The 23,293-nt window shown below is 46.3% G+C and overlaps 9 protein-coding genes across 9 annotated transcripts; 3 read left to right on the plus strand and 6 right to left on the minus strand.

The window, feature by feature from the left end:
• Positions 1–9: 9 nt before the first annotated feature.
• On the minus strand, positions 10–891 carry LY89DRAFT_776109 (uncharacterized protein; the record flags this gene model as incomplete). The annotated part of the gene is made up of 2 exons (XM_018222013.1): positions 664–891; positions 10–586 (listed from the first exon to the last, which is right to left on the minus strand). Exons 1-2 carry the CDS (start codon positions 852–854, stop codon positions 10–12), a joined length of 768 nt encoding a protein of 255 aa, XP_018078252.1. The 5' UTR covers positions 855–891.
• Positions 892–2,197: 1,306 nt separating this feature from the next.
• Positions 2,198–4,174, minus strand: LY89DRAFT_726949 (uncharacterized protein; the record flags this gene model as incomplete). Its single annotated transcript, XM_018219108.1, has 21 exons — positions 2,198–2,209; positions 2,266–2,301; positions 2,352–2,384; positions 2,441–2,506; positions 2,557–2,571; positions 2,623–2,673; positions 2,763–2,819; positions 2,871–2,894; positions 2,955–3,005; positions 3,059–3,088; positions 3,146–3,160; positions 3,213–3,257; positions 3,312–3,332; positions 3,405–3,431; positions 3,478–3,501; positions 3,558–3,584; positions 3,646–3,669; positions 3,723–3,752; positions 3,812–3,835; positions 3,893–3,928; positions 3,989–4,174. 21 exons carry the CDS (start codon positions 4,172–4,174, stop codon positions 2,198–2,200), a joined length of 834 nt encoding a protein of 277 aa, XP_018078253.1.
• A 1,985-nt stretch (positions 4,175–6,159) lies between these two features.
• Positions 6,160–8,613, plus strand: LY89DRAFT_712865 (uncharacterized protein; the record flags this gene model as incomplete). Its single annotated transcript, XM_018218006.1, has 3 exons — positions 6,160–7,132; positions 7,232–7,915; positions 7,962–8,613. 3 exons carry the CDS (start codon positions 6,160–6,162, stop codon positions 8,576–8,578), a joined length of 2,274 nt encoding a protein of 757 aa, XP_018078254.1. The 3' UTR covers positions 8,579–8,613.
• A 41-nt stretch (positions 8,614–8,654) lies between these two features.
• LY89DRAFT_679182 (uncharacterized protein) lies at positions 8,655–9,578 on the minus strand. Its single transcript, XM_018213821.1, has 4 exons — positions 9,320–9,578; positions 9,174–9,264; positions 9,116–9,126; positions 8,655–9,066 (listed from the first exon to the last, which is right to left on the minus strand). The coding sequence occupies exons 1-4, from the start codon at positions 9,508–9,510 to the stop codon at positions 8,739–8,741; spliced, it is 621 nt and encodes a 206-aa protein (XP_018078255.1). The 5' UTR covers positions 9,511–9,578; the 3' UTR covers positions 8,655–8,738.
• A 222-nt stretch (positions 9,579–9,800) lies between these two features.
• On the plus strand, positions 9,801–10,518 carry LY89DRAFT_712866 (uncharacterized protein). Its single transcript, XM_018218007.1, has 2 exons — positions 9,801–10,162; positions 10,217–10,518. Exons 1-2 carry the CDS (start codon positions 9,916–9,918, stop codon positions 10,384–10,386), a joined length of 417 nt encoding a protein of 138 aa, XP_018078256.1. The 5' UTR covers positions 9,801–9,915; the 3' UTR covers positions 10,387–10,518.
• On the minus strand, positions 10,511–12,235 carry LY89DRAFT_604147 (MFS monocarboxylate transporter). The gene is made up of 4 exons (XM_018210344.1): positions 11,353–12,235; positions 11,137–11,242; positions 10,764–11,039; positions 10,511–10,713 (listed from the first exon to the last, which is right to left on the minus strand). The coding sequence occupies exons 1-4, from the start codon at positions 12,149–12,151 to the stop codon at positions 10,551–10,553; spliced, it is 1,344 nt and encodes a 447-aa protein (XP_018078257.1). The 5' UTR covers positions 12,152–12,235; the 3' UTR covers positions 10,511–10,550.
• A 2,794-nt stretch (positions 12,236–15,029) lies between these two features.
• On the plus strand, positions 15,030–17,739 carry LY89DRAFT_633625 (putative alkaline serine protease AorO). Its single transcript, XM_018211349.1, has 5 exons — positions 15,030–15,976; positions 16,078–16,107; positions 16,167–16,900; positions 16,960–17,355; positions 17,402–17,739. The coding sequence occupies exons 1-5, from the start codon at positions 15,295–15,297 to the stop codon at positions 17,528–17,530; spliced, it is 1,971 nt and encodes a 656-aa protein (XP_018078258.1). The 5' UTR covers positions 15,030–15,294; the 3' UTR covers positions 17,531–17,739.
• Positions 17,740–18,110: 371 nt separating this feature from the next.
• Positions 18,111–20,651, minus strand: LY89DRAFT_572632 (oligopeptide transporter; the record flags this gene model as incomplete). Its single annotated transcript, XM_018208650.1, has 5 exons — positions 18,111–18,180; positions 18,247–18,635; positions 18,695–20,343; positions 20,394–20,450; positions 20,501–20,651. 5 exons carry the CDS (start codon positions 20,649–20,651, stop codon positions 18,111–18,113), a joined length of 2,316 nt encoding a protein of 771 aa, XP_018078259.1.
• Positions 20,652–22,559: 1,908 nt separating this feature from the next.
• LY89DRAFT_5981 (uncharacterized protein) lies at positions 22,560–23,228 on the minus strand. Its single transcript, XM_018210018.1, has one exon. The coding sequence runs from the start codon at positions 23,185–23,187 to the stop codon at positions 22,735–22,737; it is 453 nt and encodes a 150-aa protein (XP_018078260.1). The 5' UTR covers positions 23,188–23,228; the 3' UTR covers positions 22,560–22,734.
• Between the last annotated feature and the right edge of the window lie 65 nt (positions 23,229–23,293).

Raw genomic sequence — 23,293 nt, forward strand, 5'->3', positions numbered from 1 at the left:
CACTAACACCTAGATGTCATCCATCTCCATCATGCCCTTCTCAGTAGCAACCATTGCTCGCTTCCCAGCCTCCATTCCCTCGCTCTTCTTCCTGAACAAGAACTTCGCGCTGGAAGTGTTGGGGCACAAATATTGCGTCTCAGCACAAACAGTTCCACATCCATTAACCAAGCAGATATCACTTGGACAATCACTGTCCGCAGTACAAGGCGTCAAGCCCTCACAGGGTCTGTTTTGTTTGCAATATCCCACTCCATTAACGTCCGGGAAACAAGTTCCATCGCATGAGCCACCACAAGCCGAGGCGCTGTCTGCTGGGGAGCAAGCGTATAGATTCGGGGTGTACGTCACAGTTGCCGTTGCAGTGGTAGAAATGGTGACTGTAGGAGTCCCAACTGTTGTTGTGGTCGCAGTGACGCCGAGACAAGAGCAGGCGGAGGCATATCTGCTGGACACTGGGCAATAGGTTGCGTAGGCGGGGATGGAGCTCGGGTATACGGTCTCCTGACGGGGCAGGATCGCGCGAGCTGTCACGGCGGCTTCAGTTACGGTGATTGTCTCTGTAGCTACAGTTGTTGTGATGGTTCTATGAAGTTTGTTAGTCACAAGTTTGGCAAGAGACGGAGGCGCAATCATAATTGGGATGTCGGAAGGGGAACTTACGTTGGAGCAGGAGTAACTGTTGCCAATTGGAAGCTCGAACAATCGTCTAGACGAGAGCTGAGGGGAGGCACCATGTTGGCCGTGCCACGGAGTCCTCGAAGACAATTGTCCGCATTGCACGTAGCTTGACGCTCCATGACATTGGCAAGGGCACTGGTAGCCAGGCCAAGCAGGAAGAGAGTGGTCTGCATCGTGGCGAATTAAAGCGAAAGACGATACCCAACAACGAGAGACAGTCAAAAAATTACTGAGAGGATACTCTGCTCGCTTCTTCGGGAGGAGAAGGAGGCCGCTCCATACTTATACAGCGCATCATGTCAACAAAATGATCAACAAGGTGCGAGCAACGACCCCCCGCATCTCGCAATCTCGATAGTCCTCCCCTTGCAGTGCGCATGCAGATCTCTTCCACTCAGAACATGAGCATCTGTATCCGGCCGAGGGTTCCGACAAGTGCGATGCACGTCGCCGCGCCGTTGGAGCATATCTCGGGGTAATGTTCATCGACAACTCTTTTGCTGCATCCGGCTCGGACCAGGAATAGAAACCGCTTAGAGACGCTGGGGTGAGAGGCTCACTGGGTTCGGTGGAGCAAGCGTGGTAATTGGTAGAGCGCATGCGCCTGTCCCTGAGCTAGATGGGAATCTGGGATAGCGAGAGGGGAAGGCGTGGTAAGGTTAATTTAGTCAGGTACAGGGAGGGGAAAAGTTTCTTTGATTGACAACAAATCTCACCTCCAACCAACCAACCGGTTTCTTGTGCTTGTCCACGATTTGTGTTGTACGAAAACGGCACGCGGTGCAAGCGCATGTTAGCCAATACTTTCTTGCATATACGAAAAGTAGCATTTTGGACATGGAATGCGGGGTTTGTTGCTTTATGACAGCGCCTTGAAGCTTTTAATTGTTGGTTCGTCGGAAGTCTGATCCCGGTTGCGCTTCCTTTTCGTCCGAAGTCGAAGATACTAGCAAGAAGGGAATGTAAGCGATTCGTACAAGTTTGACATGCACTGTCAAGATTGCCAACAGTCAATTGATGCAGAGGTATTGCGGGGTAGCAAGAACCTGGAGGTGAACTTGTTTTCCCAGAGAATTGTAGGGTAACGTTGCAGCGTGCGGCACATAAGCGAAAGCCGGAGAAATCTCCTTTCTTTAGGGCTGTCCTTCCTAAACGGGAAAAGATGAAATTATTTGAACTGCTGACTCGGGCATAATTATTCCAGAAGCGACTCTGCACTTTTATTTTGTGCCTTTGAAACTTACAGCGAGTGTGATTCAATGGTCACGAAGTCTACAATCTGAAGCAAAGGAAATCTTCATTATTGCATAAATGTTTCATTTCTGTCGTAGGGTACATCTCCTGAAAACGAGTGTTGTCAACCTACTCCAACCCAACCTGTCACCAGTGACTTTTTCTCCAAATATAATAACACCAAGAATAAACTACAAATAACCCCGAACGAGTGTCTTGCGTCGTAACGAATGTCTGCACTTCATTCTCAAGTTTCGAGTATGGCCCTTTGCGTAGGTATGCTTCAAGCGGCAGCCTGGATCATGTCAATTAATTGCTCTTGAAGTCAAGTATCCAAGGAAGTTGGCTTACAGTCGCGGCAGCATTGGCAGCTGCAATACTCGCATTCTATTGTTGTTAGTTTATGCTTTCAATTCGTTTAATGGACGAGTTCTTACAGCAAGAGCAAGGAGATCAGTACCGGCTGCCGACTGCGAAAGATTAGTCAATGTTGTTCGCTCTCCGTACGGGACAGTCTTTTGCTTACAGTTGCCGCGGCCGCGGTATCTGCAGTAGCGGTAGCCGCTACAGAAGCAACAGAAGCTGCAGAGGCCTAATGATTGTCAGAATGCTTTCTAGGTTCTATGATCAAGGTCGACATACCGATGCTTTGGCGGCCTATTGAGCTCGTTAGCTATGCTCTCAAACAGAAATAAGAGTGATTCTTACCGCCTTAGCTGCTTTTCCTCCTTTTCCGGTAGTTGCGGTAGCTGTAGCGGCCTTGAAAAATGGTCAGCAAGTCAATAACAGAAATATATCACTTGCGCCATTGCTGTTTTTCGAAATTTAGACACAGAAATGGGACTTACGGCTGCGTCCGTTGCAACAGCTGCTGCAGTAGCTGCTACTGATGCTGCAGATGCGGCCTAGTCTTTCGTTAGATTTCGACTGAAACGCATCTGTAATTGAAGACTTACGGAAGCCGCAGACGCTTTCGCGGCCTGTTTGAAGACAATTAGCTTTCAAGTCTGACAAAGAGGTCTCACAATGAGCAAACTTACTGCTTTGGCTGCTTTTGCCGCAGCATTGCCTCCGGTTCCTGCAGTTGCGGCCTGTTATTGTCAGTACAAATTTAGGCGTCGGAAAAGAAAGGAATTCAACATACGGTAGCTTGACCAGCGGCATTTTGTGCAGCCTAGAATCAAAGAATCAGTATAATGATACATCGAAAGAGGATCAGGTCATGAATTACAGCAGCTTGGGCGGCCTGGACACAATTTGATTAGCTTCTTACTCCAAGAAAAGTTGACATAACTTACAGCGCCTTGGCCTTTGGCTCCTTTAGCAGCGGTCCCGGCAGCAGCCTAAAGATAGATTAGCGAACTTGTGTATCGAAAGTCCAGAAGTACAGCACATACAGCATTTGCTCCATTTGCGGCCTTGATTCCAATCACATCAGTCAGCATAGTCCTCCTGGTTTGAGGTATAAATGGATTTCAAGCAAGACTCACGGCATTTGCTGCGCCTTTGGCAGCACCCTGTAGAGTGTTAGTTGTGTTTCAAGATATATCGTGTTCAACTTACTGCGCCTGCAGCTGCTGCGTTGGCCTGGTGTTCGTTAGGAAGAGTGCCACGAAGAGGTTTTTCGGTTAGAGGAAACTTACCGCACCAGCATTCGCATTAGCACCAGCCTGGGAAGTAGTTTAGTTCATGATTCAAACTCATTTTAGGACGGCAACGTCTGTCACTTACACCGCCTGCACCTGCAGCGTTGGCCTATATTTTCATCAGAACAATATCATAGACAAATTTTGAGATAGAAGACGTACCGCACCAGCATTAGCACCCTTCGCTCCGGCCTAGAATATAATTCAGTATCTGCCCAAAGAATTCGGTGACATTAAAGTCTGTCACTTACAGCCCCAGCAGCCCCAGCATTTGCCTAAAAGCTGTCAGAACAATATCCCATAAAGATTGTTCTAGGAGAAGAAAAACTTACAGCTCCAGCATTGGCTCCAGCAGCCTTTGCTCCAGCCTATGTACGAATCAGTATTCATGCACAAGCCATAAATGTGGAAAGATGATCAAGACATACCCCACCAGCACCAGCCCCGCCTCTTTGTCTCCGCTCAAGATCTATTGCTCGAGCAACATATATGTTCTCATTTCTGACTGAAAGATCGAGGAGATCATTGCCGTTCGCTGGGACTGGAGACGTATGGACAGACAAAATGGCGGAGAGGAGGAAGATCAAAGATGTGGTTTGGAGTGTGAGCTGCATATTTGAAAATTGATATGAAGTCTGGAGGCAAACTGTAGAAGTGATTAATTCAGTTTAAAGTATGATTTCAGCCCAGCTGGTGAATTGAAAGATATTTTGTGAAGCGTGCCGGACGAGTGAGAAAAGATAGAGAAGAGAAGCTTTGGAGAAGGCTTGTCGTCTTTACATATCCATCCCCAAAAGCTTGACACAGTTGATTACCTAAAGAAAAATGTCTTCTCAAGAGCAAGAAAACGAAACAAACAAGACCTGAGGCGCAGCACGATTGTTTGAATGCCTTGATAAGATAAAACAACCTGAAGATCCGGAGGGATCTGAGCATGTCTTTCTCAAAATGGATATTTGAGACCGGACGACTCCTCTATTTGGAAATGTGGAAAGCAAATGACTCACGGCATTGAAATAGAGTTATGGGAAAAACGGTAAGGTTATTGAAGATGGCCCTTGTTGAAACATGGGTGGGCCTTGGGGTGATCAGAAATAGATCTGCCAAGAATCTTCCGCGACCCTGTTCCCCGGACTCTCAGATCTGGAGTCTGCCAGGTTGTGTCGGGAGGCTAAAATCGGATGTCGCTATACACGCAGTGATTTTCGTCATAATGGGTTGAATTTCAAGAACTTCGCAACCTGACGAAACCATACAAAGCCTTTTCGAGGAAAGCAAGGACTTTGCTAGGCAACTACACTGCCCCGCCGGCCCTGAATCGAGAGAATTATTATCGTATACACATCGTGATCGCGAATTGTTTTCTGATGCATTCAAAGGAAACCAAACACCATCCGAAGATCAAACGAAGCGATCAAACAACACGCTCCAGTTTTGGTCTCGCTCCCCCTTATTGTTTTTCGGTTAATCCGTCAACCGAGCGCCGCCAAGCTGTCACAGGCTGTCATCCCAAACATCAGTCCACAACTATGATGCTTAACCATCCAAGGTTATTTTAATCAAGCTTGAGTCTGATGCTTGGCATCAGGTGAAAGTCATCTTGCTTTCTGACGGATACCATTAGTGAGTGCACTGCAACCCAGAGACAAGACTGCGCCCGTACACGCAAAGCTGAAGTTTATGAACATATGCTTCTTTCGTAGATTAGGTGGATTGTCATGTTTGTTTGAGTAACTGACAGTATGTTTCATTCTACACGAATCTGCCATTTCTATTCATATGGTGCCAATCAGATTCTCCATTGTAAGAGCTGAGGCCAGCGGGAGCGGCCCACCCCACCATTTTACACCAAAACACCCCTTTTGCAAAATAGTATATTATTACAATGTTTTAATAAAAAATAATAAAAAACGAATTGAAATCAAATTAGTATTAAAAATTTATTTTGTACAATTCAGAAATCGAATTAAAAAGAAATTGTAAAAACGGTACGTAGCTAAAGTAGAAGATTTTCAAAAAATTCAAAATTTACATATAAATTAAACGATTTCACCTTTCTTTTTACCCCCCTTCTCTCTTTACCTCTAAACAACTCTTGCAAAATACATTATAAATTTTCGCGTTCTTTATAGAATTTTATAAAAAATTGTAAAAATATAATTTAATAAAAGAGCCGCGTTTTGGTGTAAAATGGCAAGTGGGCCGTTCGCGGTGGCACCAACTCTTACTTTCAGGCGAATCTCATCGGCCCCTCATATCCTGGGAGGCTTACAGAGCTTGCAATAGATCAGGGAATTTGGTGTACTTGCTTTGAAGAAAGTGATACCGTTTTCGTATCCATCTTATGGAGATATCTCCGCTTACTGGATTTCTTTGTCTTGCATGGTTCCATTGTCACTGGTCAAAGAACCAATATATCAAAATCCACGTGACCATCTCCACCAAAAAATATTCTTTGATATGAAAACAGATTTTTTGGCATTCCAAGTAGGCTATTATGTCGAACAAAGAAGTTCTCGGTGATTAAATGCTGTGGATGGTTAATTGTTTGTGTACCCAGGCCTTGATGCTTGAAATGCATACCTCTCCATAGTTAATCATGGATTCAGCTGACCAGACCGACACTGTTCCCGATATCATACAACCCAAGATAATCAAGAACTTCGAACCTATTTGGAAACATGGAGAATGTACCATGGTACTCAATGAATCGCTGTCGACGCCTAAGAGGATTGATTTAGCATTCAACGTCCCAGATCTTCTCAAGCAAAGAAGACTGCTCACATCAACGGAAATCGAAAGCATCGGCTATACTGAATTGGAGTCTGATAAAATGTATTGGATGAAAACTCCTTCCGGTCGGAAAGTTCCATGCGCGATGCGAATCTCTGCGGACTTCCTCCAGAAACATAATTTCATACAACGCCTTGCGCCTTTACGAGCCCAGCTTCTGACTGAGAAGTTCAAAGAGGAGATAGAAGGTTTGGTGAAGTCGAAGAGATGCGGAACTCGCTTTCTTATGGGGCTCACAGCACAACCATATTCCGGTTCCAACACTATCCAAGTCGGTCCAGTCAGCAAGGCAGGGCACAAAATAGGGGCGCAACAGTTTCTCAAAGAGCTCACGGACATTGTTTCTGAGATCACAAGATTAGTTATGCCAGATATTGTTGGGACCGGCAAAGAGGATCGTTGGTACCAAAATGCTTCATTGACTCTAGGTTCACGGAACAATCACCTGTACACGAACGTGCAATTGAATTATACAAAAGAGGGGCAGAAGCTTGAAGACGGGCTGCAAAAGCACGGTGGTGTGCATCGAGATATGATGAACGACCCAACTGGGCTCACAGCTCTGGTATCTTTATCTCATCTGTCGGAAGATTACTTTGCTGGTAGATTCAACGTCACGTCTCTCAACCTCACCACTCCCTTGCTTCCATATGAAATCATCCTTTTTCCGGGGCGATTTTTCCACTGTTCAACAGCGTATGGGCCTTACGCTGTTCCAAGAGGTTCGCCACTCAGAGCACCACCACCTAACCTTGAAATTATTCCTTGTTTGCCAAAAGGTACGAAGTATATGCGCCTTTGTGTTCCATTGTGGACTGCTTGGCGTCAAATGGAGCCAAAGTTGATGTGCCTCAACGAACATATCTATACAAGTCTAGGCGAAGAGCTTTTTGAGAGCAAATCACATCACTTTGAATGGATGATGCGTTTCTATATTGTCAACGAGCCTGAAATAATACTATGTTTGGGAGGCGAGGTATCATCCAAGGTTGGAAGTGGGCCACAGCAGCTAATAGAAGCCTGCCGTACCGCCTCGATCGAAACAGCATTTTCAACCCAACAGACGAGCGGAAGACCTAGAGTTGGAGGCGTTGAGCATTACACCTCGCTATTTACATATACGGATACCGCAACAAATAAAATCGTAATTCCGAACGGAGAAGAAGCGAACAACACGCTAAATGCTCTTTCTAGGAGCAATACCGAGTTTGAAAAGTTCTCCAAAGACATGCGAGGCCTGATCACCAAAGTAGGATCCAACAGTTCAGCGATACCAATGTGGTCGAAATGTCCAGCAACCCAAGGAGCGGCGAAAGCAGGAGGACCTTCTAGGAGACGTCGAAGAACTAAACAAAATAGACTACGTAATGTTGACCCGTGCAATGATGATCCTGAGTCGTCAAAGAAGGAATCTGAGATTGAATTGTTGCAACACAATCCTGCAGACTTGACGAATAGATTGGCAACAGTTACTTCAGAGACAGCAAACAATGAACTCGCAGCGGCTATGGCAGCAATAGGTTCAATCTTGAAGAATTTAATGGTTCATGGTATGAATCAAAGTGAGTTTTGTACTCAGAAATCTGTGCTCACGCTGATTTAAGACAGGATCTGGTGTCGAGACACTCCATAATAATGTAACAAAGGTGAATGGGGAACGAACTGGAAAGACTGTGGGGAACTCCATGCTTTCGAATGGGAAAGCATCTAATCGAAAGGCCACGAATCTGAAAAGACAAGGAACAAGTGATGCGGAAACCAGCACGAGAAACAAGAAAGTCAAAACAGGCGGCAACACAAGATGCCGTGACGCAAATGGGCGGTGGGCATCTAAGAACTCGTCGGCGAAGCATTCAGAGGTGATCGAGACCGACGATGATGCAGATATGGAATATGAGATCGAAGAAATAGTGGCGAAAAGACCCACTAAGTCTAAAGGGCCACTGTATCGAGTCAGATGGTGTGGTTGGGGCCAAGAGTGGGATGAATGGAAGACGGCGAAAGAACTTGAGCACGCGGAAGATCTAGTTGACGAATATGAGAGGCGATGCGCCAGATGGGAAGCAGAGGCTCAGAATAGGCTTTTTGATGGACTTGACTGCATGAGTTCTGATGACGAGGATATGGAATCTCTTGATGATCAACTACATCAATTGCAAGTCCCTATAAACGAGAATGGAGCAGCGGGTGGTAACATTGTAAGGGCAACAAAGACGAGTGTATAGAAAATCGCGCATAAGATAGGGTGCTGTATGCCGAGTCACTTCTGAATCATAATGCAACAGTCTTCTGAAATGTCAGATGCATGATATCTTGTTTGAGGATGACTACTTTGTGGACACTCCTTCAGGACCGTAGTTAAGATTGTGTGTTGAAGATAACGCATCACTCTTTTTCGAAGCTCGACCGAGGCGGAGCACGCTCCCCATATGCTTTCATGACTGGCGCAATTCTCACCAAGCACTTCTCCACCAGATCACGAATCTCTGGAGACCACACTCTAGGTCCATCAAAGACAGCAGGTTGGACGGAACCATAAAACCATCTGTCTTCAACATTGGGGCTTCCCGCAATTGAGAGAGATGCGGATGTCTGAAGAGGAGGCCAATGAGCATGAGCATGAATCAATGCCGTGTGAAACATGTAGTTACGCTCAAAGTCAAGATTGAGAATCCCATCTCTCGCCGCTTGCTCGAGATCTTCGACATATATACTATTTCATGGTCACCAGGAAGATCCTGAAAATCGAAAGTGGGGCAAACCTTGGCTTTAGCTATCGCAGAGTCAGTGGTTGTCATTTGGATTTCATGTAAGACTGACTTGTAAAGCAGCCCTCCACAAAGGGTCTTCGTTCTCCCAATTGTCCTCGATGAACCACTGACCCTCCTTGATATCGCCGGGAATAGCAGGCCTGTTGATAACTCAGTCTGTGTCATCGATCTCAAAACGCTGTCCCGAGATCTTACCAGGGAATGCTATCTGTTCTGCGCCATCTTAAGATCTTACACACACGAGTACTTGGATTTCTTGGTTGAAGAAAGATCCTATCTGCTCGCACGTGGTCGCAAAAGACAGGCATGAAAGCCTTCAGCAATGCTTCTTGATCTTGGGGATGTTCATTGAACACTGCCTCTAAATCTGGCGGTAGTGATGCCATCTCGGTCGGATACTGTGACCGGGGTATGGGAATTAAGAATATGAATTCAATTGTCTCAATGATAAGGTTGGAGCTGCTGTAGGGACCAGTACCGTGTACGCCATCACCTGATAGCGCGTTCGGGCTGCAAGATGCCAGTGCTGACATGCAGATTAGGGCTGGTCTACAGGCTTGTGGTTGGTGCTGCTGCCTATCACCCCTCACTAGTTGCATAGGGCGGAGTCCGATAAGAAGTCCGAACCGTGTCTTGGACGACGCGTTGAGAACTTATATAATCATCTCCCGGTTGTCGATTTTCTTTCGTTCTTGATATCATACTACAATTACAGAGCGTTCAATCCTAGTACGGCTCTAGACGATATCGTTCTCCCTTTAGCCAATTCACATCACTCGAAAATACCCATCATGCCTTGCGATCACTACTCTCTCCAAGTTCCAGAATCTAAATTCGAGGATGTCGTAGCCTTCCTCCTTACATCTCTCAAGCATATCGGCTTCAAAGAATTCTATCGACCAATCCCAACTTGCGTCGGCTTGGGTGACGGACGACCATATCTCTGGATCCAAGCCGTTCCCGAGGGTGATGGCCTTGGGGAGGCTCTAGAGATCCTGCTCTCGAAACATCATACTCACATGGCATTTACTGCTGAGAGTCTGTCTTAATTTGTCTAAACTTACTGCGAATCTTAGCTAATATCTTCAATAGCTCACGAGCAAGTCCAAGAGTTCCATACCGCTGCTTTGAAGGCAGGCGGGAAAGATAACGGCGCACCTGGCTTGCGACCACAATTTGGTCCGAATTACTATGCTGCCTTCGTTAAGGACCCTGCGTGCGGTATCAATTTTGAGGTTATCTGCCGTGCTGAAGCTTCATAAGAGCCGCAGATTTAGCTTTGGTGTTAATTTTGGAACCAGGCAGTAAAGGCGAATGGCGAAGATGCAGATACTGTAGCGTAGTGACGGGCCGTTTGATATCATCAATCTATCTCAGAACAATCTTCAATTTATACCTTTGAGATCTTGTGATTGCAACTTATTCTTCAGATTTTGATAATCCACTGCCAGCGATATTCCAAACATGCCCACCTTGCCATGAGGAAACTGACTAGTGATAAAACCAAGATTCCACCAAATAATCCTACAAATGCTGTACCACCAACAGCCGGTAACAATTCACCGCCGACGGGAATACAGATCAAGACTCTGTGATAAAGCGTTAGGATGTTAGAACAAATACAAGTCTGAGAACTTACGCAAAAGCAACAACAGAGTAAGAAGTTCCATAAAATTGTCCATACTCGTCTGCCTTACACAGCTGCCCAATACATACTGGAGCCATGCTTATAATGCTTCCAGAGCCGAAACCGAAGAGTGGCGCGAAGATATAGAATAGTACAACCTGCTTTCCAATAGGTAGCCAGAGTGCCAAAGTGACAACCAACGACCATATTAATGTTAAGAGCATGGTGTTGAAGCGTCCAAGATGATCCGAAATATAGCCGGAGAGTGATCGGCCGAGAGCAGAGCCACTGTGAGAATTTAGCATTGTGGTAGTAAGTGCTTCCAAGGGCCTTTCGCTTAAATAGGGAGCGGGGTATTGGTACAGAGCAAAGTTTTGAAACTTACGCATTGAGGATGGCGATGATATTAAAAGCAGTCTGACTGCTGAAGCCTTGCAGGATGGCATATGTGGGGAGCAGCCCCAGAGCACCGAATAACACGAACTCGAAACCTGTTGAGAAGTCAGGATGCCATCACGTGAGAGCGAGGATACGATGATTTCCAGGCTCTTGGTTGATGAACCACGGCCGAATAAGCAGGTCAAGCGAGGCAGAAACTTACAAGAAACTCCAACAGTAGCCCATGAGAACCTCGCATCTCTGAAACATCTCAAATCCACAGCCCCACCATTTTTCCGAGGCGGCAACCTGCCCTTGATGCACAGGTTGCCCGCAATCATCATGCCCGCAACAATGAGTGCCACGATTCGCATCGACCATGCCCAGGAGAGATGTTCGAAAACGCTTTTCAGGATCAATGGAAACATGATGCCTCCCACGCTCGACCCAACAAATGCAATTCCAGAAGCTATTCCTCTCTTCTTCTCAAACCAGTGAGCCACTACAGCCAAAGCCGTCGTAGTCAAAAATGCACTGCTAACTCCCCCCAAAACTCCATAAACAAGCATAAATTGATAGTACTTCTTGCATTCGGCAAGCAAGACTAACGTAAGAACATAAATCACGCTTCCCGAAAGGATCAACCATCTTGGTCCATAACGATCGAACAAAGGGCCAATCTGAACTCCAAGAAACAGATTCAGAAACACATTGACAGCGGAAATCCATCCTATATCACGAGTAGTATAGGAAGACAGCTGATCCGTCTGCCAGTATGCTTGGAAAAGGCCAACGGAAGATATCAGCCCAAATGTACCTGCGATGATGCAGAAGGATCCGAAAATGACAAGCCAAGCTTTAGTACCGCCTTCTGGGAATGTGTAATCATTTCGTGAGCGGGATGTGGTTGTGGGTTCCACGTCTCTCTCGAAAATGTGGTGATCGCGAGCAAGTGGTGGAGAAGTGGGGTAAGTGGCGGTCAGTTCGTGAGGTGAGTCTTGAGCTTGGGCGTCACGAGCCATTTCAAGAAAACGCAGTGAGATTGTTTCAATTTAGAGGGCTTCCTTATTCTTCGATATATGTAGGAATTGAAGAAAAGAATAAGGTTTCTTGAAGAGTCATTCGGTGTTGAAAGGGCGTGAATGTCAAGTGTAGGACCCGCCTATGCCGGACACTATACCAATAGCGTAATGAAATGGCTTAAAAGGTAAAGGCGGGGGTTGCAATACCGCCGCGTCCACAAAAAACTTTGGCCATAAAATCCCCACAAAGAATTATGTTCTTATTTTATCATGCTGCGGCCTTTGTGAATGTTCATTTTCTTGCAACTACTTCGGCTGCATTTTGCTCGGCTTTTCTTAAAGCAAAAAGTTAGGATGTGCAAACCTTCTCGTCGCTCATAATTGCTAGCACAGAAATGAAACCGACTCATTGTCTTTGTTCAACTTCCCTTCAAAATATTGATATCCTTGGGAATGGCTTCTCCTTTTGGCATTCTAGGCAAGGAGAGCCGGGGGCTGAGACCTCAGCCAACAGCAATGTTTCGAGATTTTGAATTCACAGATAGTCCTTCGTACATACAAAGTAATTTCATAGACATAATTTGCATGAGGCCAGCATTTCCACAGCGAGACAACAAATAAGTCGCAACAAGTTCACGCAAGCATCTTCCGGGCTTTGAAAGCACAATCTGAAACGGCCTACTCGTTCGCACATTCTTCGCCATCCCCACTTTTCTGGGCTACGTGTATTGCTTTTGAGGTTTAGAACACAACTCGAGTAACGTAGGTAGCAAACCACATGGCATCAGCAATGTCATGACTTGACACGTGATAAGGTGAACTTGTCCAATCTCAAATGCATAGCCGAGCCATAGTCGAGTATTATTAAGGAAAACGAGAGCATGGACCAACTGTTCAACTGCGTTTGCAAAGACTGCCGGCAGATAAGCTTTATCCGCCTGGAGCATCTCAAAACCGGAGCCACGTTGGTGTGGTTGCGCATGTGACTAGCCGCCATTGTTCTGCAAGAGCAACTAGTTCACCATGAGGTAACTATAAATCAACGAAGCGAAGCAAAGAGGACAGAGTACACTCGATAACCTGCGACGAACATTAAGAGTCCCAAGTCCAGATCCAGTCTTGATCCTCGGTTGTCGCTGCCGACCCGAGGTATCCTGGCTATGATCTGTAAGCCACTGTAAGCACCATAAGTGGAAAGCCGATGCAGGGTTCGGCTCCAAAAATAAGTTGCAACCCCTATTGCATGACGCTAGTTGCTGCCTCACCCATAAAGTTCTTCTTTCGTATGAAATTGCATCTGTTCAAAGATATGCAACTGCACAAACGCCCGTTGTGGAAGAGGGTTTCGCCAGATTTTCTCTCAGACCCAACACGATCACGCAACAAGGATTGCTTTATCACCATCTGACAATTGATCCTCTGAAAAAGTGACAAGGATTCATGCAGAGAGATCAATGGGCCCACTCGGCGCAAATGTTACTCCATCTTTCATTTTCGCTGCTGCTGTTATCGCAATACTATCCTGCTCAATGCACTTCGGTTTTCAGACTTGAGCTTTTTACTTCTCCCAAATTTTAGCTGGGAATACCATCTCAAAGCAGTCGTTTTGATATGATGAAACCCTTATAAAAGGCACTTTTCTAGGAACAGACAGAGACTTTTCCGGCTGGCCATGAGGTTCTTGACAGGAGTTGTTGTCTAAATGGCGACCGTTTCTCGAAGTTGAGGTCTTTGATTATCGACGCAGTGGAGGGAGCGCTCCTTCCTTTTTGGGTTGGGTCATTGTTGCATCACCGCAGTTCCTGCAGCATAAGCAACCCGTGACCTATTGGACGTTAGTGAACAAATAATTGTTCTTTTTAGGCAGGAGTCTAATAGAGGCAGTGCTGAAGGAACAATATACGAAGGAAGTAGCGCTTTGGCCTGCCCTTTCGACTTTAGTCATTTGAATGCTGCTGCCTAGTATTTACTGCGCTCGTGATTTTTCTGGACAGTTTGGGAATATCAAAGGTCGAGATATCGGACTAGTTCGGTTTTTTACCTGCCTTTTAGCGATGTATAACGTTGATTACCAAAAGAGGGCTCCGATTGATAGTATCAATTTTGGATGTATCTGGTCAAGTGCCTATTCTCAATTCAAGTGGTGGTACTTGACCCAGGGAATCAAAATTTTGGTAAACACGAGTACTGCATGTCCGTATCGTGTGAACCTTTCTATCAAAAATCGTGCTCTCACACACATCCAATTCTTATCGCTCTCACCCGAAATATTCTTGTTGCCAAGGAATCCTTCAACTGCGCAATCCTAGGTGCAGATGCCATCAGTGAGCAGGCCATGATTTTGCCAGGTACAAACACCACTATTGAATCTGCTGTCTCATTTTGCGTCGAACCCGACCCTGTGTTGAGAGTTATTCACGGCACGAACGTGCTTTCAATCATGGGACAACTTCTCCCTTGATTCTGGCAACGGCAGCTGCCAAACCAGCTCTGCTTCTCAGACTTGAGTGCGACTCAAACAGCGCATGGGGTCCATCAAAGGTGGATCACAATGAGCTTCTCGCTTGTCCTTGATCGATGCTTAAATCAAACCGAGTGTCAAAGCGGCTCTTGGCAGCTTTGCTTATGCAGATCAACGTTGTAAAGTCGCAGCTGCATCCCGATGGCATCCCTGGACCTTCCCAAAGCTTCAGTCATACAATTCACAACAATTCTGCTTCTTCGTAACTAAGTACTGTGATCCCAGAAAGCTGCATCCTGAATCCGCATATTCAAACCCTCAGACCTTCCTAAACAGTTCCTTGGGAAATAGATGGACACAATACGAGCGCAATCACCGCTTTGCCTTCGAATTCCTATCTCATAGCCACATAATGACCATGAATGTCAGACCATTGTATCTTGCAACCAGATCACAGTGATAGTCAGTAGTCTGCTAAGCCTCTCTCAGCAGACGAGCTGCGTCAATTTCCTTACCTTAGTCCTTAGCAAGCTTGGGAAGCTGCCAACATGATCATTAGAGCTTGAAAAGATCTTAGTATGTCGGATGGTATCTATAAAAGAGATCGTGGCCCTCATTGTGAGATCAGAGCTTCAACATTTGTCAAGGACATCAGAAGTCTACCTGCGTCAACACCTCCACAATGCGGCTCCTCACCTTAGCCACTGCTACATTCCTTATAAGTCTATCGTTCGCAGTTCCCACTCCGCACAATGGACATGTCGTTCATGAGAAACGGACACATTCTGCGGGGCTGGTGAGGCGACATCGAGCACCACCAGCAACAACGGTGCCTGTTCGAATCGGGTTTTCTCAGAGCAATCTCGACATAGCCCATGAGCTCCTGATGGAATTGGCTGATCCTATGTCAGACAATTATGGGAAGCATATGAGTGCAAAAGAAGTTGGTGATCTCTTCAGGCCCAAAAGTGAATCAATCGAATCCGTGAGAGACTGGCTCCATTCTTCCGGTATCGACATTGATCGCCACCAAGTATCTCCTGGCCGTGGATGGCTGAAGTTTGAGGCTACTATCGATGAACTAGAATCCCTTCTTTCTACGGAATATCATGTCTATGAGCATTCCGACACCGAGGCACTGCACATCGGGTGCGATACGTATCACGTTCCTCTCGGCGTTCATCCTCACATTGACTTCATCTCCCCAACTGTATCTACCATTCAGATCAAGCGTGGAGCCAAGAAACAGAAACGCGGCGAAACCACGAAGGCCTCTCCAGCCAGCTTCCCACCCATCGTCAAGCCAGCCAATCTAAACCTTGACCCCGCTTCGTTCGCTTCGGATGCAAGCACAATTCCGTGTTGTAAGTGACCAATGGCTCGATTTCTATCTCAATCTTTTCTGAACGATGTCTCTTTAATTTGTCCTTTTTCTAAGAGTTAATATTGACTATACATTTTTCAGACACCGCGGTGACCCCTGACTGTCTACGAAGTAAGTTACACATAGCTCTTTCCCTAGGCATCAAAACTTTCTGTGGCTTACGAGTTTAGCGTTGTACGGTATCCCCAAAGGTAGCCTCAAGCATAAGGGCAACGAAATCGGCATTTTCGAAGACGGTGACTGGTATGACCAGCAAGATCTCGATCTGACTTTTGCTGCCATTTCGCCCAATATCCCCAACGGCAGCCATCCCGCCTTGGAAGGCATTGATGGTGGCATTGCCCCATTCTCTTTCGACGGATTCGAGCAGATTGGTATTGAATCTCTACTCGATATGTCCATCATCATGCCATTAGTCTACCCCCAGACTGCTGTTTTGTTCCAGGTAGATGATCTGACGGCACTCGAAACCTCTTCAGGATTTGGCGACACGTTCTTGGACGCACTTGACGCTTCTTACTGTACGTTTGAAGGTGGAGATGATCCTACTTTGGACCCCCAGTATCCCGATACAGCGCAAGCTCCGGGGGCAGCAAACGGCACTGGAATCACTTACCCTCTGCCAGAGATGTGTGGCGCCTACAAGCCAACGAATGTCATTTCTGTCTCTTACGGTTTGGGAGAAAACACATTCTCTTTCTTTTATGAGAATCGCCAATGCGTCGAGTATCTAAAGCTGGGATTGCAAGGCACAACTGTTGTCTACGCTTCAGGGGACAGTGGAGTTAGTAATCGTGGCGAATGTATCGTGCCATCCAATGCTACGTACAACGGAGATCCTGGTGCATTTTCGCCCAGTTTCCCTGCAGCCTGTCCTTACTTGACATCTGTAGGGGCAACTCAGGTAAGAACCATTTCTTCATCGCTCAGAGTTTGGGATGGCCTTTTACTTACTCTCCACAGATCAACCCTGACGACAGGACCGAAACTGCCGTAGCCGTGGCTGATGAGGAGTATTACTCTGGAGGTGGTTTCAGCAACTATTGGGCAACCCCAGACTATCAACAATCCACATTGAAGAATTACTTCAAAAAGACTCCACCTCCATACAATTTCACTTCATATGGAAACCCGTACTATAACTCGTCTGGCCGCGGCTATCCTGATGTCGCAGCTGTCGGTCTAAATATCCTTCTTTACGCCGATGGCCAGCCAACCTTTGTTGGTGGCACCAGTGCCTCGGCTCCCATCTTTGCCTCGATCATCAGCTTGATCAACGAAAAGCGTCTTGCTGCGGGTAAGACCACAGTTGGATTCATCAATCCAACCTTGTACAAGAATCCCCATGCCTTCACAGATGTGAGTATCCTGACTTCTGAGGTGATTGCTTCGACTAACAAGACAGATTACCACCGGAAGCAATCCAGGTTGCAACACCAATGGCTTTAGTGCTGTCAAGGATTGGGATCCAGTTACTGGTCTAGGCACTCCCAAGTTTTCCAAGCTTCTGGATGTCTTCATGGCTTTGCCATGAATCAATGTGACTGGGCATATGTCCACATGTCCTTCACTGGTATCGGAGTTGGATGTTTTTCATCTTTCATAATTCGCGCTCCCCGCAACTTACAGTGGCGTAATTTCACTTAGCAAACAGACTGATTGGTACTTAATAAACGGATATTTAACACAATCCTTGGGTCTGCTGTCATGTGAAGCAAAAATGTTAGAGCGATACAGAACTAGATGAGTTAACCTTTCAAATGAATGTCAATCTAATCCTTCTCTTGGCTCTACTGTCAGAAGCTATAGGGTGAACGATTATCGAGCCGCAGTTCTACTTTGGCACACGTGATGTCTGCAGCTATTTGCGCAAGTTGCGCATTTTGCGCGTTTGGCGCGTTTCCCACGTCCCGTGATATTGTCTCTGGAAAACTCATTTCAAATAGCATCATTGGAGTTCTGTGTGATTGATACAGCTTGCAGAAAATATGAGTCTTTAGTGGCATTTTTCATAATAGGACAAGGTTTCTGACAGCGATTCTTATATTGCTATCAATATTGAATTATGTGCTCTTCTGAGACCGGCACCCCAAACTACAGTGTTCCAAAGCTTCTCAACCCGCCAAAGCGGGATTTGTGGCACAGAAATCGAAGTTTCCTTTCTGGAAGTTATTGCCCCAATATCTAATCAAACATCGAGTCAGTACAACTTTCTTAATGAACACCAGCAACAAAGGACAATTGACTTACGGTGGGAAAGGAATAGCAACACCGCTTGCGCCCTGAACTGCAAATGTAGTGACGAACACCAGCAGCTCAGTACCACCACTGATAGCAGCAGCCAAGATATAGTTGTACTTCAAGAACCACTCAGGGTACCGCTTCCTCACAAAGAACTGGACAAAGAATCCAATCGCGAAGTACATCATGACGGAAGAGTTGATACCAACACTAAGGTAGCCGAGGTACCAGCAGATCACGGGAGTGATAAAGTAGTCGAAGCCTGCTTTGGGGAAGTTGCGATGTGCGATGTAGAAGGGGAGGGGAATTGCGAAGCCGATTGGGAGAGCGAGGACGATCCATTGATATGTGCGCCCAATGCTGAACATGTATTTCGAGAGAGCTCCAAAAGCAATTGCCTGGTATTTAACGTCAGTAGAGAGAGTAAGCATGGAAGCAGGTGTGGCGAGGGACTTACATTTGAGTTGAACGATTGGATGACTTGGCCAGACCAGATGTTTGTACCTTCCAATGACAGCAGAATCTCTCGTTGACTGGTGGTGATGGAGCTCATCAAAACATAGTTGATGATAGCACCGAAGACGGTACCCATGATCTGAACAGTGAAGGTACATTTCGGGCTGAGCTTGCCATATTGTCCCAGCTTCAAGTTTTCGACCAAGTAGAGGGCTTGAGCTTGAGCATTCGCACCGAAAAGTACAAAGTACATGTTAGCAACGGGTTTTCCTGGGTGCAGATATCCTCCGATCAATTGAATGACACTGGTGATTGGCACGTTGAATCCGATCAACCCAGCCAAGGCTCCAAAGAAAAGCGTGCTGAGGAAAGACAGCAAACATGCGATGAAAAAGCCCCACCATGGAAGTGTCGAGTTCAAGTTGTAGATGCAGAAAAGTGCAACGACCGTTGAGACGCCTAGGATACCGATGTACCAAAGAGCTGGGACCTCGTTATAGGCTAACATTTGCTTGTAGTGAGGGTCGAGGTCTGATGTACCATCGTCGAGTTTCTCCATTCCACCGTTGGCGTGAGATCTCTGCCAGAACTTGAGGTTAGGTCTGTAGGCACGAATCTTAGCAAGACTCAGTCCGGTGAAAGCTTGATTGACTGCTTCACGGTTCCAGAGGATGATGTGCATGACAGTCGCGGTGATGCCAAGATTTGTTGTCAGAAGGTAGGCGGCATTGGTTGTGGCAAAGAATGGAATGCCTGTAGCTTCAAGTGCAGCAACATTCAACTCGTTGTTGACGTCTAAGATAGCTGACTGGTTATAGACGGCGAAAGCTGTTGAGTTGGAACTTGGAGAGAACAGCGACTGTGAGAGGAACGGAAATTGCAACGCTTGCCACACGTTGCCATAGTAGAGACCAATGTACATCGCGGTACAGATCACGAATCCGATAAAGCTGTTGGTAAGTGTAATCAACGGTAAGAAGAGAGATGATGTGGTGATGTATTGCCAGTCGAAAGAGAGCGCAAGAAGTCCCAAGCCTTCGTTTCCGCTGGCGCCTCCAAAGATGTTGGTGAAGACCAAGCTGTTCCTATTAGCCAAGCAGAAGAAGCTGACTCCTGTCAACACAGGCATGACATATTGTGGAAACAATTCCCAAACGGCAACAACACCAAAGATGATCCAAAAGAAGTTGAACTTCTTCCTCATCTCTGATTTGTCTCGATGAAGTGTTTCGATGAGAGAGCTGAGTGGCAGAATACTGGGCCACAACATCTTCGTTGGGTAGACCAAAGACTTTCTCAAAACGCCCGCCATACCATAGCCAAGTAGCTGTGATGAGAGCAACAATAAGATAGCAACAACAGCGTTTGGTACGATGTTGTAGTATAGTTTCTGAGTGGCAAGGACCTCGGTAGCATAAGCTGCTCCAGAAGCAGAACTGGACATGATAACGATAGCCAGGTGTTCTTTCGAGTTGAAGCTATGAGGATTGAACCATCGACCGACAACTCCCTTGTTTGGCAGGACCACCGCCATCGCATTGCCAGCAACATAGCTGATCACAGTCAAGAAAATTACAGACACCGAGACCGACTGAGGTTTGAACAAGAAAATTGTTGCGAGAGCAGAGCCAAAGCCAGAAAGACCAAATCCTATGTATGGTCAGCGATGTCTGGCAGACTGTTAGAGAATTGTTATCTACCAAGGAAGAACATTCTGAATGTCCATGGATTCAAGGTCGGGTCATCGTCAACATGCACTTGCTTATCGTTAGTCCAGAAGCTGGTCTGCAGAGACAGCTTTACTCACATGCCTTCAAGGCAATTGTCTCCATATTAGCAACCACCTCCTCTCCTCCATTCTTCTCCTGGTCCCAAGTCTCATGCCTGACGAGACTCTCGACCGATGTTTCCGACTTCATCTTCTCGAAAGACGTAGTCGAAGCCGTATCCGAATCCATCGTGGAAGTCCTCTCCACCTTGCGGCCCGATCGTGTTCCAGCCATGATTTCCGCGTTATTAATCGACTCCGAACTTCACATCACAAAATTCACACCAGACGAAGGAAGGGCATCTTTCATAAAGTCATTTTTCCAAATTAGAATCTCACAATACGCCACCATCTCCACCGTTCCAGGAAGCAGATAACGAAAGCAAGGAGCCGTGTGAGCAGATAGAGAAAGCGGGAAACCTAGAGACGTGCATAGTCCGTGGGGTGTTACGACGCCCATCAGTTCTGCTCATGATCAATAGCATTCCCTCCCGTTATCAGCAGACAAAGGCATTGTCGCAGAACTGACACTACCGACGCCTTGTCTGGCAGTACTCGGGTCTCTGATCGTCTGTCTATAGAAAAGACTTTATGGATACCCTAGAGTCGGATCGACGAGACCCGCGCCTCTGGTACCCTTAAGGCTATCATGATTGTCGATGAGGCTGATAGTCTTATCCGAAACAACATCTGCGGCACAGCTCAGACGCTTCTGGATCATGCACAAAGTGGTGGCGTTTGTTTCAATCATGCACTTCCAGTTGAGAGAGGTGACTCGATTGGATGAATTGCTTTTGTTCTCAAGATTGAATGAGCATTCTGGCTTCCTCGCAACTGCTTGCATTCGATGGAAAGGGGCATCCTTGACTTTGCCGAAAATTTTACCGAGCCCCTGAAATTTCGTGGGGGCTCGTCATTCTTGTGCTCCAGAGATAGCAGAGCTCGCGATCTGGAGAAAGTAAGTTCGTTCCCTATTCAAAGCTTGACATCGAGTTGAAACATGGAGATATAGCAATAAGAGGCTAACTTTACCCAGTTTCGGACCTACTGTTCGTGGACGGCTCGAAGTGCGATCTCAGACGAAGAATCCATCTCCACTCCAATTTCTTGGCGACACAATCCAGAGCTGACTGTATCTTAAGGCATAAAGTTGCTCACGAACGGCCTGGGGCGGGACATCTGATATGCTCTGAACTTGGGGAAGCTCGCGACCCCACAGGACATATTGCGGAGGGTTCATCCAGTGAAGGAAAGATAATAATACAAATAAGGACTGCGAGGGACGAAAGACGTCTCTATATACGCTCAGAAGGATTCACCAATTTAACCTTTTGAGTCATTCGGTGCAAATGTTCGCCCATTCTTACAGTGCTCTGAAACTTGGGGGTTAATTTCGAGTTTCGAGTTATGTGACTTCAATCCCCTATTCTCCGAACCCGAAACTCAATAAAGAACAGACTGAGTGCCATCTCAAAATGTGTTCCAACCTACTTAAACCTTAACAAATCAAGCAGACAACTCTTGCACATTTCGGAGCAGGGTTATTGGTTCTGGTTCTACAGACAAACTTAATCCTCCGGACGGACTCGACAACACGACACTTTCATATTCGTTATGCAAGCTTCCATATTGTCCCAAAATAACACAACACTTGTAAAGATACCGAAAGTCTAGCCTTAGTGCTTCGTCATGATCGCCACGCCACTTCTCGTCCCAAATGCAGGGTTTGAACACAACATATGCAGGTTCTCTTGATGCCAACGGTCTACTGGGAGTTGGCTGGTTTCACTGCATTCTTCTAGCCTTGGAAAACATTCCATGGTTCCAATCGAGTTCCTCTTGACAGTCGGAATTTTCTAATTAATCTATCTAACTCTTGTTTGGCGTCGCTTTTGCTAGACTTTTTGGTTTAATCTTTGAATCTCGCTTCGTTCAGGGGTTGCGCCACTCTGAGCAACGTCTTCAAGCCTCGTACTTAAAGTAAACAGCCTTCAACGTATACGAAGAGCCTGTCCTCTCACAAGTAGAAACAATTTTGACCGACGTTGCTACAAGTAACGTTGTACCCGCTGGCCACAGTCGGTACAGACGTTGACCCCGCAACAATTCCGAAAGCATGCCAGCGAAGCCGACGAGCTCTACAAATCTAGACCACAGAAAGCTCCGCACCGCTCCGAACCAAACTTCATACTAACCTTTATTGAGTGCGAAGGGCAACGTAATTCATACTTTTGCACAACTTCACTCCATCTATTTCACTGCACAGAACGAGATTACCGTGACTCCGGGAAACATCGATTCGGGAGCGGAAAGTAGCATGCCACGTGCCAACACGGGTTCGAGCAGTACATGACAACGTTGATTATCGAATCCGTGTTCCCGTCCCACAAACCCGCGTAACCACTGATTGCGAATACATTGCATCTCTCTCCGTTAATCAGCCACCTCATCATGGGACCAATCCCAAAAAAACCTCCTTTATGATGAAGGAAAAAATAGTGATCGTGATAGACTGCAAGCCTGATAATACATTGCGTCTCTCTATCAGCTACCGTTTCTTTTAAGACCAATCCAAAACCCATCCTGGGCGAACCAAGAGAAATGTTGATAAACTGCAAGCCCACCGTTAGTGGCGGTGATTGGATCTCAAACACTCTGTTGACCAGATCTAAGACAACCGGTGTAATCCACGGATGTAACCCACCACCAAGGAGAAATTCGGACATTTGGCACCAATCACCAAAAAGAGGGGTGAATTGCAGTCCCCAACATTCTCAAAATGCAGATGCCTGATACGCAGGTGACGAACTGTGGTGAATGTTGACAAAAAGG

This window comes from Mollisia scopiformis, assembly GCF_001500285.1.
Source record: "Mollisia scopiformis unplaced genomic scaffold LY89scaffold_1, whole genome shotgun sequence".
In the NCBI taxonomy this organism is placed as follows: Eukaryota; Fungi; Ascomycota; class Leotiomycetes; order Helotiales; family Mollisiaceae; genus Mollisia; species Mollisia scopiformis.

Excerpts from the sequence above, each read along its gene's own strand:
- LY89DRAFT_679182 (XM_018213821.1), bottom strand. The coding sequence starts at position 9,510 with ATGGCATCACTACCGCCAGATTTAGAGGCAGTGTTCAATGAACATCCC. Across the intron at positions 9,265-9,319 it reads AGAACAGATAGCATTCCCTG|GCCTGCTATTCCCGGCGATA; the intron begins GTAAGATCTCGG and ends AGTTATCAACAG.
- LY89DRAFT_712866 (XM_018218007.1), top strand. The coding sequence starts at position 9,916 with ATGCCTTGCGATCACTACTCTCTCCAAGTTCCAGAATCTAAATTCGAG. Across the intron at positions 10,163-10,216 it reads CATGGCATTTACTGCTGAGA|CTCACGAGCAAGTCCAAGAG; the intron begins GTCTGTCTTAAT and ends TATCTTCAATAG.
- LY89DRAFT_604147 (XM_018210344.1), bottom strand. The coding sequence starts at position 12,151 with ATGGCTCGTGACGCCCAAGCTCAAGACTCACCTCACGAACTGACCGCC. Across the intron at positions 11,243-11,352 it reads GGCTACTGTTGGAGTTTCTT|GTTTCGAGTTCGTGTTATTC; the intron begins GTAAGTTTCTGC and ends ACTTCTCAACAG. Across the intron at positions 11,040-11,136 it reads ATCATCGCCATCCTCAATGC|TGGCTCTGCTCTCGGCCGAT; the intron begins GTAAGTTTCAAA and ends AAATTCTCACAG.
- LY89DRAFT_633625 (XM_018211349.1), top strand. The coding sequence starts at position 15,295 with ATGCGGCTCCTCACCTTAGCCACTGCTACATTCCTTATAAGTCTATCG. Across the intron at positions 15,977-16,077 it reads TGCAAGCACAATTCCGTGTT|ACACCGCGGTGACCCCTGAC; the intron begins GTAAGTGACCAA and ends TACATTTTTCAG. Across the intron at positions 17,356-17,401 it reads ATCCCCATGCCTTCACAGAT|ATTACCACCGGAAGCAATCC; the intron begins GTGAGTATCCTG and ends CTAACAAGACAG.
- LY89DRAFT_5981 (XM_018210018.1), bottom strand. The coding sequence starts at position 23,187 with ATGTCCGAATTTCTCCTTGGTGGTGGGTTACATCCGTGGATTACACCG.